Source organism: Acomys minous (genome assembly GCF_964271855.1).
Source record: "Acomys minous genome assembly, chromosome: 9".
Lineage (NCBI taxonomy): Eukaryota > Metazoa > Chordata > Mammalia > Rodentia > Muridae > Acomys > Acomys minous.
This window is the reverse complement of record NC_140490.1, coordinates 90,411,233-90,426,404: the sequence shown is the minus strand read 5'-3', so window position 1 is coordinate 90,426,404 and position 15,172 is coordinate 90,411,233. Positions and strand designations below refer to the sequence as shown.

General features: G+C 41.9%; 1 protein-coding gene across 11 annotated transcripts in view; it reads right to left on the bottom strand.

Annotated features, from left to right (window-relative positions):
- The window catches only part of LOC311604439 (uncharacterized protein C12orf42), a 220,127-nt gene that overhangs the window by 66,865 nt on the left and 138,090 nt on the right, over positions 1 to 15,172 (bottom strand). For 9 of the 11 annotated variants that reach the window (XM_084794373.1, XM_084794376.1, XM_084794374.1 and 6 more), the window contains one exon: positions 10,180 to 10,248. In XM_084794373.1, coding sequence (XP_084650499.1) covers positions 10,180 to 10,248 — 69 coding nt within the window. Of the gene's footprint in view, positions 1 to 10,179; positions 10,351 to 15,172 lie in introns of those variants that run through there. The other 2 variants (XM_084794379.1, XM_084794369.1) reach the window with 2 other exon arrangements.

The following is a 15,172-nucleotide window of genomic DNA, read 5'->3' as shown; positions in this document are numbered from 1 at the left end:
CCTCTCTTCTCCCTCCTCTCTCTCTCTCCTCTCTCTCTTCTCTCTCTCTCCTCTCTCTCTCTCTCCTCCCTCTCCTCTCTCTCTCCTCTCTCTCTCCTCTCTCTCTCCTCTCTCTCTCTCCTCTCTCTCTCTCTCTCTCTCTCTCTCTCTCTCTCTCGTCTCTCTCTCCTCTCTCTCTCCCTCCTCTCTCTCTCCTCTCTCTCTCTCTCCTCTCTCTCTCCTCTCTCTCTCTCCTCTCTCCCTCTTCTCTCTCTCTCTCTCTCTCTCTCTCTCTCTCCTCTCTCCTCTCTCTCCTCTCTCCCTCCTCTCTCTCTCTCTCTCCTCTCTCTCTCTCTCTCTCTCTCCTCTCCCTCCTCTCTCTCCTCTCTCTCTCTCTCTCTCTCTCTCTCTCCTCTCTCCCTCCTCTCTCTCTCTCTCTCTCTCTCTCTCTCTCCCTTCTCTCTCTCTCTCTCTCTCTCTCTCTCCTCTCTCCCTCCTCTCTCTCTCTCTCTCTCTCTCTCTCTCTCTCTCTCTCTCTCTCTCTCTCTCTCCCCACCTTGCCTGTACATTAGATCTATCCATTTCCAAGTCACTAACCTTTCTAGAATTCTTTTCATCTCTATATCTGTCACTTGATCAGCCTAATAAAGAGGCGAATGTGGCTAGCACACGCAAGCAACAAAGGCATCTCATTCTTCAAAGACCAGTAGAAAGCTCCTGTGGTCACACTGTGATACTTTGACTCTACAGCTTGCCTCTACTTACAGATGTGCTCCTGTGGTTACAGCATCCCCATGCACTGAAAGCACACAGGAGTATACAGTAGTGAGAATGTAACTTGCTGACAACTGTGGAGGTTGTTTCTGATTTTTTTTTTCAAGAAGAATGCTTCACCAAATAAGCCTTGATGCATGCATCTCTTTACATGTAAAAACTATAGATGCTTTCTTGGTAAACATTGATTGTATCTCCAGGCTCACTTCATATAATTACTAATGTGTGTGAATATATCTATATATGCATTTAATATAATTTAAAATGTGTACTACAATTAATATAATATAAATAATTATATATATTTAAATACACATATATTTAACTGGGTAGATCAATGGATAAAGGAGCATATAACTTAGTGTATGGCTGTAGACACTCCAAGGTTCATCCTGTGAAGAGAATGTCTCTGCTCAACTGCTTTCAAATTCAACTTTCCTGCAACATGAGGTAGGTCATCTTGAGAGACTGTTTATATGGAATAAAATGAGTCACTATCAATAGTGACGCCTAGCCCCATAGTATTATGAGGAATCATCATTGAGCTAAAATCAGCATCCATGAAAATCATTTCAATAAGCATCTGGGTGCCATGAACACTTCACAACCAGGGAAATCACCAGAACTATTTGAAAGAGCTGGGTCTCGGCAGCGAGGTTTTGGGTGATATTCTATGTGCAGCATTATATTAAAGCATCACAGCTGCTTTAAACTTCCAACAATAACATCAATGATTAACTTTACAGGTACACCATTTCTGTTCTTAAAAATAACTCAAGAGGGGCTAGGCTGGAGAGACAGCTCAGCAGTCACAAACTATTGGTGCTCTTCCCGAGGACCTGGATTCAGTTCCTAGCACCCATATGGGGGCACCTCATAAAGGCTTGTAAGTCTTGCTCCAAGGGATCCACTGCCTTCCTCTGCCCTCCACAGTCACCTACACCTATGACACAGAGGCAGGCAGGCAGGCAGACACAAACACACATACACAGATAAATCTTAAAAACAAAAACCCAAGGTTTTCGGTAAACACTGGAAAATTCAAATGTCATCATAAGCAAATACATTTTGTTAAGTAGTTGGTTTATAACGCTAAGGGATGGCCAAAGGACGTGAATGTCTTCCTTACCCTAGAAAACACAAAAGTTCAGCCAATAGCAGAACTTTGGAGCCTCTTAGATCAACGCTAAATCCTAGCATTCATTCATTCATTCATTCATTCATTCCTCACTCAATTGCAATTTAAGTTATTTGTATGCCACGTACTCTATTAAGCCGTGGGTACACAAATCTTCCACACTCTCTCCCTTAAAGATATCTAATCTTACATGGTGTTGCTTGCCATTGTCTAGGGCATGATATACGCTTGGTAATTTATATAAAATCATATAAATACACAGCGCATTTATCAGACATGGGTCTCTTCCTTGCCTTCCCTACTACTACTCGAGTAAACCTACAGGCATACGCTAAAGAAAGCGTTACACAGTCAGAGATGAAAGATGGACAGTTATATATAATTAGGTCAAACAACACAGAACCTAGTATCCAGATGCCTAGTAGCCAGACCTGTGAAAGTTCATACAAAGCCCCACATTTGACAGGCGGCATCATGGCATGGTGGGAAGATCCTAATAACAGCACTTAAGAGAGACCACAGGTTCAATTGCAGAGTCTGGTTCCACAGAGTAAACGAGGAAACTACAGCCTCAATTTCCTCTTCTAGGTGTAGATTAGGCTACGTCCTCTCTAAAAACGCCCATCAAAGCCGCAGCCCGTCACTTTGCAGGCAACTTGCTCACAACAAAACAAGTAGCATCGTTAGCCCTCCAAGAGAATATAAGAGCACCAGAGAGGTAGGCTTTCTCCAGGTAGCTGGTAGACTTTTCTTCTCCTTCCCAAAACATATAATGTATCAAGACCAGTAAGTTAAGAAACACTTGGTGCTGAGTATAATAGCCCATTTGAAAAAAAATTAACCAGTCACTTCATGTTTTTAGCAAACACTCTTACCATTGTGTGGCATTTTATTGTCCCCCCTGGTGAATAGAGCCTTTAAGAATGTATACGCCTGGAACTGAGTGCCGTGTCAAATCTATTGGCGCGGTGTGTTTAAACACCTGCATCTCGTCATGAGTCCCTCATAATATTGTTAAACAGTAATTACACTTATGATGAGTGGTGGGTGAATCCAAATATATTCTTCCTTGAAATGTGCTCATTCTTGCGTTATAAGTAACCCATTCGATGCATATACAAGCTACTCAGGTAGACTAGCACTCACCCATCCATCCATCTAATGCTCAATAAAGCTCTGAAATCGTTATAATAAATTGTCCTGTGTCATCTCCCCTAATAGAATATTCCTGCCTGATTTTATAAGAATGATCAATGTTTGTTTACTAAAGTTCTAAATTTCACTTGCCTAACAAGATTTTTAAAAAAATTTAATGTCACTATGAAATTTGGCTGAGTATAATTTCTCTCTGTTTCTTATTTGAAAGAAAACATGAAAACTTTGAGGCAGGTGTGGTGATGCACACTTTTAATCCCAGCACTCAGGAGGCAGGAGCAAGAGACTAGCCTAGGCTATTCTAGAGACTAGAGACTAGTTCTAGGCTAACCTGGGCTTCAGAGAAACACTCTACCCCATTCAATATGTCAATCAATTTGAGAGAAAAAAAATTAAGCTTGCCTTGAAGGAAGGCCATCTGTGCACTATGAACAACCAATATTTAATGATCAATCTAAAAGGCTCTCAGGAGAACTGACTCATTTACTTCCCAAATAAACAACAACAAAAGACATCAGTGTGCCAATCACAAACAGAATCCTAATAAAGAGGCTATCAGTGAAATACAGGAATGACAGCCCCTAGCTCCCATGGGAGCACATGGCTGGAGTCACCTCTAACTTGCTGGGGCCCCACACTGCACCTTATCAAAAGGACACTTTTGCTACATGATTTTGCAATTGATGAAGCACACACAGTAAGACAAGGTCTCCCAAAGTCGCCGGGAAGAAACTACTAAGGACGAGATATGAACTCAAGCTGTCTAACATCCGAGTCTGTCTACATAAGAAACATTCTCAACTAATTATTCAGTGTCCACCCCATGGTAGCCATGGCCACCCAAAGGCAGGTGCCAGCAACCTCTGGGTACCACCTCTCAGTAATCTGGAATACAAGAAAGAACTCAAACTACTACGGGACAGAATCATCCTTTGAATATCTGTCTGGTCTGGACCCCAGACTATCTCTGGCTACTAAAATAGATTCATCCCTCCTCTCTCAACTCTCTGATCCCTGAAGTTGTCAGATCGGCCTCGCATCCATGTAGGCAAAGGAGCTGCTTGATCTGGCTAAGTACTCCAAGCCGTCCACTGAGAGTAGTCTTCCTAAGTCACCTGTAACGTGAGTCTCCAGACACGTCGCCAGCCTGGCCTACAAAGTGAGTCCAAGACAGCCTTACACAGAGAAATCCTGTCTCGAAAAAACAAAACAAGTAAACAAACAAACAAATCAATCCAGCCTACTGACTCTAGGTTAGACCTAGGTCTAGCCCCTGCTCCAGTGGAGAGGAGTTAGCAATTCTACTGGGTAGCTCAGTCTACGTTAATCCAAAATACAGGAGGAGAAAGAGCACTGACCCAAATCACATGACTAAATCAAGCAAAGCAAGCTTTTTTTTTTATTCAGGCACACAGGCCACCGCCTCTTAAGGCAGGGTTCGAGAGCTCAGCATTGGGTCTGAGGAAGACAAGACTTTTATAAGCCACGGGGTAGAAGGTTCCCAAACGAGGAATTTGGTGGGGGAACGAGGTGAGGTTACACAGCAGAACATACAAGTTTGTCCTAATGACCTCTTGAAACAAAGACATGGTCATAACAAGCCATGGTCATAACAAGCCAGTCATGGGTGGCCATTGAACCTTTTGAAACAAAGGTAGGGTTGCAGTGTGGTTATAAATAACTTTTTGGAGAAAGATATGACTGGCGTTTCTGGGACAGGCAGTACAGAGCCATGAGTTGTGCTTCCTAGTTTGCCTTTACTGTAAAACGACTTCCAAGCCTCAAATGAAGGCAGGCTCAGTCTTCACCTGGAATCTTGGCCATGCCACGGAAACTAATTCACCTACCTCCTATCTGTCTTGCTGCAGCAGGACATGAGGGCTCCCGAGACAAATGTTGAGAGGAAGGAAGCTGAGCCCAGGGAGGATCAGGTCCTTCCTCCCATCGCTGAGCAGCAGAGGACAGGATTTGGGTTGGAGGTGAGCGAGGCACAGAAGGAACGCTGCAGGTTGTCTCTTAAACCAGGGTGTAGAGAGACTGGACCGTGTGCTAAGTATTCATTGTTGGATCTACCACATAGAGCATTCCTTTTTTTAAAATCAGTGTGCCGCTGTTGTGCCCGCATGTATGTCTATGCCCCATGTGCAGGCAGTGCCTGTGGAGGCCGGAAGAGGGGTACCAAAGCTGGAATTAGAGACAGTGTGAGCTAAAATGTGGGTGCTTGGAACTGAACTCACGTCCTTTGCAAGAGCAGTAAGCGCTCGCAACCACTGAGCCAGCTCTCCAGCTCAACGTTGTTTCCTTAAGATCACAGAACATTTTTTCCAAATTTATTTATTTTCAATAACAGCCTTCCAGCATTTTTACCCAGGTTTGGTTTAAGTTGCTCATGCACAAGCACACTCACTCCTTTCAATAAAAAGAAAATAAATGTATAAAATCAGTAGCAGAATGCTTTGCCAGCAAGCATGAAGCCCTGGGTTTGGACCACAGCACCGACAAAAAAAAAAAAAAAAAGTTATGAAAACACCAAGGTTAGATATAAAAGAATATGTCTACTTCTGCTTTCGTCCACTTATTTATATTCTATTTTAAATTCAGCAGACTATGTAATTTATGATATACTTATAACTTATAAGTATGTTTTAATATAGCTTAGGATGTCGTATTGAGTGATGCTAAGTGTAGTGATCCATAGATAAACACAAGCAGATTGAATATGGGCACTCAATTTTCTTTCCTACTGCAAGGTTTTTGAAATTAAAATGTAAAAGACATTGTCCTAATCCTTTGGTGCAAACTGATGAGCCCTTCCCAATGGAGCTGCTTGGGAGCACTACAGCCCCGGGTTGCCCATGGACCCTGTCTGCCTCTCAGCAAGTGGGGCTGACACCAGAGAAAAAACATTCCAGGTACATTTGCTTCACATAGACAGGATGGTGGGGTCAAAGAAGGGAGTGTGCTTAAAAAGCCGAGTGGAAAACAGACTGGGAAGGAAAAGACAATCGTAGAGTCCAAGAGAAAAGTGAGGAGCAGCCTATGCAAGGCCTTGGGGCCATGATAAAGTCTTTGAACGCAGTTGTTAGCTAAACTGACCTGTTGGTTACCTGACTGTAAGCAGGATATGATGTCTTGTGTTTTGGAAACATCACTAAGTCCTACAATCCAGCTTTGACCCACAGTGTATTTTTACCACCATCTGTTTGCTTTCTTTACGTCTCAGATGTCTTTAAACGAGGAAGAAAATACCAGCGTGTATAAATATAGCCCCACCACGACTCAGCTCTCATATTCAACAACACACACCTGATTTGCTCTGCATCAAGTCATTCGGCTGCATCCTTGATTGATGGTGTGTGCGGCTTCCACCTGTTGCTTTAAACCAGCGGCGGCGTCCCGTTGTTTAAATACGCCACAATGAATTTAGCCATCCTCCGGTTGATGGACACTTGTGTCTTTTTAGTGCCCCACTGCAACACTCATGCCCCCAGAAAGCCAGCTTCTATGCATCGCAAACTCTAAATTCATATCCTGGTGAGGACTATTAAGTCACAGATTGCTGTTTCCGTCCGCAGCTGTGTTGCACCGTTAAGTGTTCTCCGAAGTCATTCCGCAGTGTGTGAATGTTCCTAGTTTCTCTACATGTTTGTAAGAACTGGAGGTAACGGATGACTCCAAGGAGACAGCATCTTTCAGACACAATGGGGCTGATGCACATACGAACTCACAGAGATTGATGCGTGAGACCTGCACAAGTTCTCAGCCAGGCTCAATCCTAGCACTGAGAAGGGGAAGTGGACACAGCATGGGAAAGTGGTGTTCTCCCCCAATGGGCTGTCACTGGGTGTATCAACCACTGCCCAGAGCAGGCTTCACACCCAGGAGTATCTGCCCAACACAAAATGGACTCCGTGTGTGTGTGTGTGTGTGTGTGTGTGTGTGTGTGTGTGTGTGTGGTAGTTGCAATAGTAACAATTGCTGTTGTTACTCTTGTTCTTGGTGTTGGTCTGGTGGTGTGTGTCGCAGGGGAGTCTTTCTGTTTCCTTTTGAGGTTCTCTTGTCTTCTTGTCTTTTGTTTGTGCTTTTATTATTATTTTAGTTTGGTTTGGTTTTTGAGAGAGAACATGGAGTCAGGTCAATATTAAGGTAGGGAGGATCTGGGAGGAGTTGAGGGAGGAGGAAAATAGGACCAAACTATATAGTATGAAAACATCTAAAATAAAAGAATTTCCCCTCTATTCCCAGTTTTCTAAACAGTTTTATTCTTTCTCCCATGAATTAATGTTAAAATAAATGTCCACGGGAATGTTTTTGTATATTTGGCTTATTAATATGTAATATGAGATTTTATTTTTCATATTAAACTATTATTGCATCATTAAAATTAATCTTACTCAGTTATGGTATATTTTTATTTTATGGACTGCTGAACCTTAATTTGCTAGCACTCTGTATCATATATTTTATAAATTATAATGATCTATAATTTGTTTCCTTTTTAATTATGGCTAGCCTCAAAGAATGAGCTACATTTTTCTCTTTCTCTCCATAATAATTTCTGGCATTTGATTTTTTTTTTTGTTTGGTTGTTTATCTGTTTGTTTTTTGGTTTTGGTTTTGGTTTTTGAGACTGTGTTTCTCTGTGTAGTCCTGACTGTCCTGGACTCACTTGTAGACCCGGCTGGCCTTGAATTCACAATGATTCACCAGCCTCTGCCTCCCAAGTGCTGGGATTAAAGGCGTGCACCACCACACCTGGCAGCATTTGATATTTTAATCAAACTCACCCACGGTTATAAAACCACCTTGGCTCTTTGGGAGCAACAGGAATTTTTTAATTTTAATTGATCAATGTTTTAATTTTTGCTTATCACGTTATAATGGAAAATTCACACTTGATATATGTCCTGAATTCTGACACAGATTTCCTAAAAGGTAAAGTTTAATTTTTATTTACTGATGCTTTTATAATATTTGACCTTTTTTTGGGGGGTGATTGGTGATAAAAATCAAGATATTGACATCCCTGTATTTATATGCAGGACTCTGACAGAGAGTATCTGATGTGTAATCTATGATAATATCCCATATATAAAATTATGCTGTTTAATATATGCTGTGCACTATACAGTATTTGACATAAAGTACAGACTATCCCAGATATGATATCTAATAGGGAATAAAGTATACAATGGTTAGGATATAGAATATAGCTATAAAAAGAGAGACATCTTAAAATCCTTACTCCTGTCTCTGTGATCCTCCAAAGTACAAAGCCACACAACACAGAGGCAGGGAAGAAGAAAGAACAAACAGAAGGAATGGGCTGGTCCTAAAAAGACCCCCAAAACACCATGACCCTGGCCTCAGATAGGACTTCACTCTCTCTCTCTCTCTCTCTCTCTCTCTCTCTCTCTCTCTCTCTCTCTCTCTCTCTTCACACACACACACACACACACACACACACACACACACACACACACACTTCTTGAAGAAATCCAGAAGAAAAGAAGGGTGCCCAGGAGTCAGTTGTTGGCAAGCTTGATTGCTGCATGACCGTCGTGCGTACAACTCTCCAAGTGGAGAGACTTGAGAGCCACTTTGAGGAAGTTTCACCTTCCAAGGGTCTTGGCACACTAACAGAATGACCTCCATAAGGGTGTTATGTAAATGTCTCTTCCCTTCCCCTCCCGAACCCTACCCTACCCTACTCTTCCTTCCCTTCCCCTTCCCTTCCCTCCCTTCCCTTCCCCTCCCTTCCCTTCCTTCCCCTCCCTTCCCTTCCCTTCCTTTCCCTACAAAACCTTTACTGTGAGTCATGGACTCTATTAGCTGAATAAATTCTTAAGAGGTCAACAACTTAAGTCCAAATGGAAAAACAACTACAGAAACAGAACACTGCGGATGCCTTATTTGGACTCAGCCCTCTACTGCAGTGCAGAAAGAATTGGCAGAAAACCAGGCCATGGGTTTTGTTTGTGTGTTTTAAGTAGGCCGTGTTTTCATCTTCTCTACGATGGCCTTTTTCTTTAACCTTAGAACGTGAGTTTACACCTCTGGTTGCTACTAGAATTCTATTTCCAGTCACTGTGTTCTACTTCTGATGAAGCATCAACTTGGGGCAAACCCACTTACAAATGAGGTCGAGTTCTTGTTTGATTTTGTTTTTCTTTTTTCCAATTTTTTTCTTTGTCCCATAGGTTAGCTAGTTGGTTATGGTGGGGTGGTTTGTTTGCCTGTTTGATTTTTTTTGTTTGTTTGTTTGAGAAAAGTCTCATCATGTAGCCCTGGCTAGCCTGAAACTGCTAAATTTGGGAAAAGGAAAACTAGAAGGATAAACTATCTTAGAATCACCCCCAAAACCCCACCGTCCATCTGGGATGTAGTAAGTGAATCAGTGTCATTGGACAATAGCGTCCTCTTTAAAAGACATCGCAATTTCCTTCATGACAATAGGAAGGACATGAAGACATACAGAGCTCGTACAGTGTATATCTCAGTATGAAAAGCTCCTCCTTTTTCTCAGTATTGTTCTTGTAAACAAAGCTCAGAAAGGGCTAAATCTGGGATACTACCATGGTCTGGGATACCAGCCATGGCGACCATCTCTGGGTACACACACCACAGTCACTTAGTGAGCCACAAATTCACATAATAGAGAAAGATATTCCCTTCAGCCATTAGCAACCAGGGAGCAAAGGCAGCCTGCTAAAAGGCCACGTGGTATTGAAATTTTTCAGCGCTCGACTTTTTCCAGTACGAAACCAGTTAACTTTTGTATTGATTATTGTAAGACAAAACTATCGTGCTAGACAAGTACTGTGACACATACAGGGAGTGAAAATGCACCCAGCATACATCCCTATTCTTACTAATCAAATGAGTCTTACCTTGGTGCACATAGCCATGTGCTCAAAGAACCAAGAGATCACATGATTCTCAGACACAGATTCAAGGTTCTATAGGAAATACCTTTTAGCATCCTTCTTATTTGGGAATTTAAAACCCAAACGATTTACAGCTATAATTTCCAAAAGAAGGTCTGAAGGAATAAATATCAAGTGCCAAGCTATGCAATAAAAAGAGAGGACAGTACAGACGTGGCCCTAGGCCACAGGATTCTGCTTACTCACGCTTGTATAAGGTGCACCTCTCTCCCACAGGGTCACACTGCTCACAATGGGAATGTAGCAAAAACTCTTCTGGAAGAGAAGAAACAAGGCATTTAGCACCACTTCGGACACATTTCATCACTGAGAGGTGAGTTTTAAGCAGCTCATAAGCTAATTTATTCTGACAATGCCTCTTCATACTCTGGGTACCTGATAATACACAGAACAATGACCTAGTTGCCATGGGAACCATGGAAAACTCCAAATACAGTTGCCACCTTTAAGAGTCCAGATTAATATGAAGCCACACGTAGGAAGTTAGAAAAAAAAAACATGAACGATTTAAAATGTTGACACCAGTAGGTTATAAAGTAAGAAATGACTCTTGAGATTTCATAGGATGAAACAGAATTAAACTGGCACTCCCTTTGCCATATGCTTTTGAAATATGTCACATGATCTTGAGCCATCCCCAACTGGTTTACCCAAAGCCAACCCACATACCCAAGAATATTAATAAGAAATAAATACTAGTTGGTGGAAGTCATTAACTTGGAACTATATGTTATGCAGGCAGCATGGCAGAAACCTGCTTGAAACAAATGTGCTACACATATAATATGATTGCTTAGGGCAGCCAGGGAAGGCTGTCTGAGGTGAGAGAACCTTGGCATTTTACATAAAATGTCAACCCTTAATAAGACTGTATCAGGATTGGCTTTCTGACTTCTTGTTTTCAGTTTGGTGGTTTTCATTTTAGTTAGTCATAGTGTCCAGGGCCCTTGACTTATTAGCCAGCATTTGATAAACTCAGTCGTGGTACCTTGAGGAGCAGGATGCATCAGTCCCAAGGATACTGGTGTACATCTGCAATACAGCGGCCCTTCCATTTTTGATCAGAATTTAAAGACTTTATTTATTAACTAAATTTTATGTGTAGATGTATGTGTCTGAGTGTGTGTCCAAGTGTGTGTGTGTGTGTGTGTGTGTGTGTGTGTGTGTGTGTGTGTACGTGCGTGCATGCATGCCAGGTACATAAAAGTGTCCACAGAGGCAAGAATGGGTATGTGATTCCCTGGAACTGGAGACATAGGTAGTTGTAAGCTGCCCCGTGTGGGTGTTAGGGACTAAACCTGGGTCCTCAGCAAGTTGTCTTAACCGTTGAGCACCTCTCCAACTCCAGGTGACCAGGGTTATAACAGGCACGGTCACAGGGACTCACGCAGGGAAACTCAGTAAAGTTGAACGTTATGAGGAAGAAGGGCAGGTGTACGCAGACTCAAAGGTGGTAGATGACATGGACTTGGGAAACAGATTTCCCACTCAACAAAAATGGCAGAAGACATGACGGTCTTCCTAAAACTGAAAACCAAGACTGAAGGATGTGAGGAGTTAAGGGCTAAGTTTAAGGCAGCAGACAAATAATAAAATTGCTAGAATCTAGAGGAAATATATGAGTGAGTAAAAAAATTTTCAGAGCTCTGAAAGTAAGGATTATAAATATATAACATTTGAATAATATAATACCTAATATATTATTGTTGTTATAGTTTATATTTATTTTTCTTATATAAATGTGTGTAATTTATATAAATATTATGTTATTGTTGTTATAGTTTATATTTATTTTTCTTATATAAATGTATGTAATTTATAAATATATACAATAAATATAATATGAAATTTTATATGATTAGATTACATATGTAATATAATTGTGTTTTATATAATTATAATTATTTTGTAAATTTAATAACATAATATTTTACATAAGTATACATATATACATGCCATAGTATAGGCATGAACATGAACCAGTGAAGTCAAGCATACACTTCTTTTACATGGTAGCCCTGGTATCGGTTCTGTACATGACAAATATACAACACACGGGATGAAGAATGCACGCGGTCCTCCCTAAGATCCCCAAAGAAGTTGGAGTGTGAAGAGAGGAGAAATCTGAACTACCACCATTGGCATATTAGGTGAAGAAGATACTTCAGATCACACCGATAGGAAACAGCACAGCATCGCTGACGACTTAACTCTCTGTTGAGTTACCAGGACACATATGTAGCCTTCAGAACCAGGTGTCTGGTTTGACCTGGAAAGCCATCTCATACGTTCCAGAAGGAGAGGCTCCTGTTTAAAGAAAGGACCATCGGGTGAAGAGTCAGACCCATGCCAAGCACGTGTCTCAGTTCCCTTCTTCAGCGACAGCTCCACACCCACTCCAACCACCCATTTCCATGTCCCTGGGGTTTTCCAACAAGGTAACCTTTGCCTGAGGCGGGCAGGACCCGAAGGACACAGCTCTAACATTGATTCCAATGGAGATTTCCTCAGCAGTACCACTGTTCAAGCTACGCACATTGTCAGGGGCACACCCGAGTAGCATCCGTTTAGAGAGACTGATGGGAAACGGGTCTCTCCAAGGTGTCTAGGGAGGCACCTGAACATGTGTACACAGCAGTCCTATGATTTGTACTTTCCAGACAATAGGGCTCCATGGCAGCGAACAGACTCTGGGAACTAAGTGCATTCTGTTCGTTAAAAAAAAGGAAAAAGAAAAAGAAAAAACTGAGACAGCTTTGTTGAGGTATAGCTGATATGCAAATGACTATGTGTATTTGATATCTACAATTTGACAACTTTAGAGGTATCTACTGGAGAAAAGAAGCCACGGAGACTAGGATGCTCTATCAACTCTTCAGAAAAGCTCCTCCCTAAACCTTCAAAAGCAGGTAGAACTAAAAGGTTATTATAATCAGCAAGCCAAAGACGGGGGAGGGGCTTTTAAGAAATAAAATAGCTGGGATATTCATTGTCATTCATTAACCTGATTTTCTAATGAATGTGGCATTAGGCATTCATTAACAATCATTTGTGTTTATGTTGAGCAGTTGATGTATGATGAAGGCTGGTAAATGAAAGCAAAATTAAACCAGGGAATTCTGGACACTTATAAAGCAATTAACTTGTTTGGCAGTAATTACACGTTGAAAGCTAAATCAAGTGCATTTAGGAAGCCGCAGGAGTCACCACAGAAAGCAAGGTGCTTTGCTGAAAAAATACCCAGAATAAGGATAACAATAACAATAATAACAACAACAACAACAATATAGGTGATGACAATAAAAGACCATGCTTCTTTAAACATGAAAGAGAAGGTATAAACGGATCATAAGTGACAAGCAGAAAGCTCAGGTCCGATGAAAATAAATGCAGTCCTAGCCCATATGTTAGGGAAGTGCCAGGTTACCAAAAATAAGGACAGATCAGCCTATTTAACTTCGATTTTGAAATTCATTGCTCTTTGAATGCATCACGACACAGTCCTGTGAAAAAAGGTGTCATGCCCTGCAGAACACAGGTTTTGCTTTGCTCACATATGTGCTCAGACAGATATGAGTTAGTCAGTGTGCGACCAATGAAACCCAAGCCTGCAGGCAGGAGCTCAGGTAGCAACTCTATCGCAGGAAAAGGTTTTTAACCACTGACAGCTTTTATCGTCAGATGACCCCTGAATGTAGCCTTGATTAAATACAGTGCTTGGCTAAGAGAGCCAGCATTAAACACAGCCAAGAACTTCTTTTCAGAAGTGAATGCCACTGGGCAGTGGTGTCACATGTTTTTTTAAATCCCAGAACTCAAAAGAAGAGGAGGAGGAGGAAGGAGGGGGGAGGGGGAGGAGGAGGAGGAGGAGGAGGAGCATTGTGGTTGCCTTAGGGAATGAATTCAGGGAAAGATGTCTGAACTGCTTAAAGCAAAGGAAGCAAGCGCAAAATACCATGTAAAGTTTATCGCAAAATTTATCATCAGAAGTGTCCCCGTCACTAAAGCTTTCAGATGGGAAATCACTGTTTTCAGAATTTCCAATCCTCTAAGATACAATGGAGAAAGAGGAAGAGGTGCTCTGTGTGTGTGTGTGTGTGTGTGTGTGTGTGTGTGTGTGTGTGTGTGCGCATGTGTGTGTGTGTGTCCCGCTAGGGCAGCGACAAGATGATTAGGCTGCGAGAGAAAATTGTCAGATGAACCCAGAGGGCTGACTAAAGCTACAAAGATTTTCAAGCTTTGAGTTAAGGTCTGGATCACCCTTCTTTAAAAGATGGGATGTGACAAATATCTCCACAAATAAAGGTTTGCGTGCACTTGAGGGTTAGTAACCAAAAGAAAAGTCCCCAGGAGGAGCTACAAAGGGCAGCTGGCCTTGTGGAAACATTAGCAAAGTGCTTGGGTGTCAACAATGCTAAAAGCAAATACTTGCTTTGCCCCTGGGATTGGAACAGAAACCAGAAACCGGGAGATCGCTTTTGAAATCCCTGGTTAGGTCAGTGAACTGCACCAACTAAAAAGATACATTAGCCATGGTGAGTGCTGTTTCTTTGAAAAGCTGGAGTTTGAGTAGAAGAGAAAAAATCATTTTATTTCTAGGCAGAGAAATCAAGATATTAAGTTGAAAAACTCATTTCTCAATCATTCGAACCCCCCTGAAAGATCTAGACCGTCTACTCAGCTCTAATCTAACAGAGAGTGTTTCATTGGTGGCTTTCTTGGCCAGCAGATTGCTTCCCAACTTCAGCGGTACCCAGCAGTGGACCAACACGTCACTTCTCTCCTTCTGCAGTTGTCCCAGGAGCTTTTCCCGAGTCTTCATTGCCAAAGACATTCATGCGTCAGAAATTTCACGGAACCTGCTCTTCCTGAAGCTGCTGTTTCTGGCCCATGACTCTTACACTTTAATGTACAGTCAAGGTCACCTGGGGCTCGCTGCCTGAAATGTACAGGCTAGCTCAGGAGGTCTAGTGTGAACCTGAGGTCCTGCTTTTGTGTCATGCTTCCTGATGATATGGTTGTCATATAACACATTGCTGAGTCGCTGACCTTTACGATACTTAATTGTCTTTTTTGTTTTGTCTTGGTTTGGTTTGGTTTGGTTTTGGTTTTGGTTTTGGTTTTCGAAACACGGTTTCTCTGTTACACAGAGCTCTAGCTGTCCTGGACTCTTTGTAGA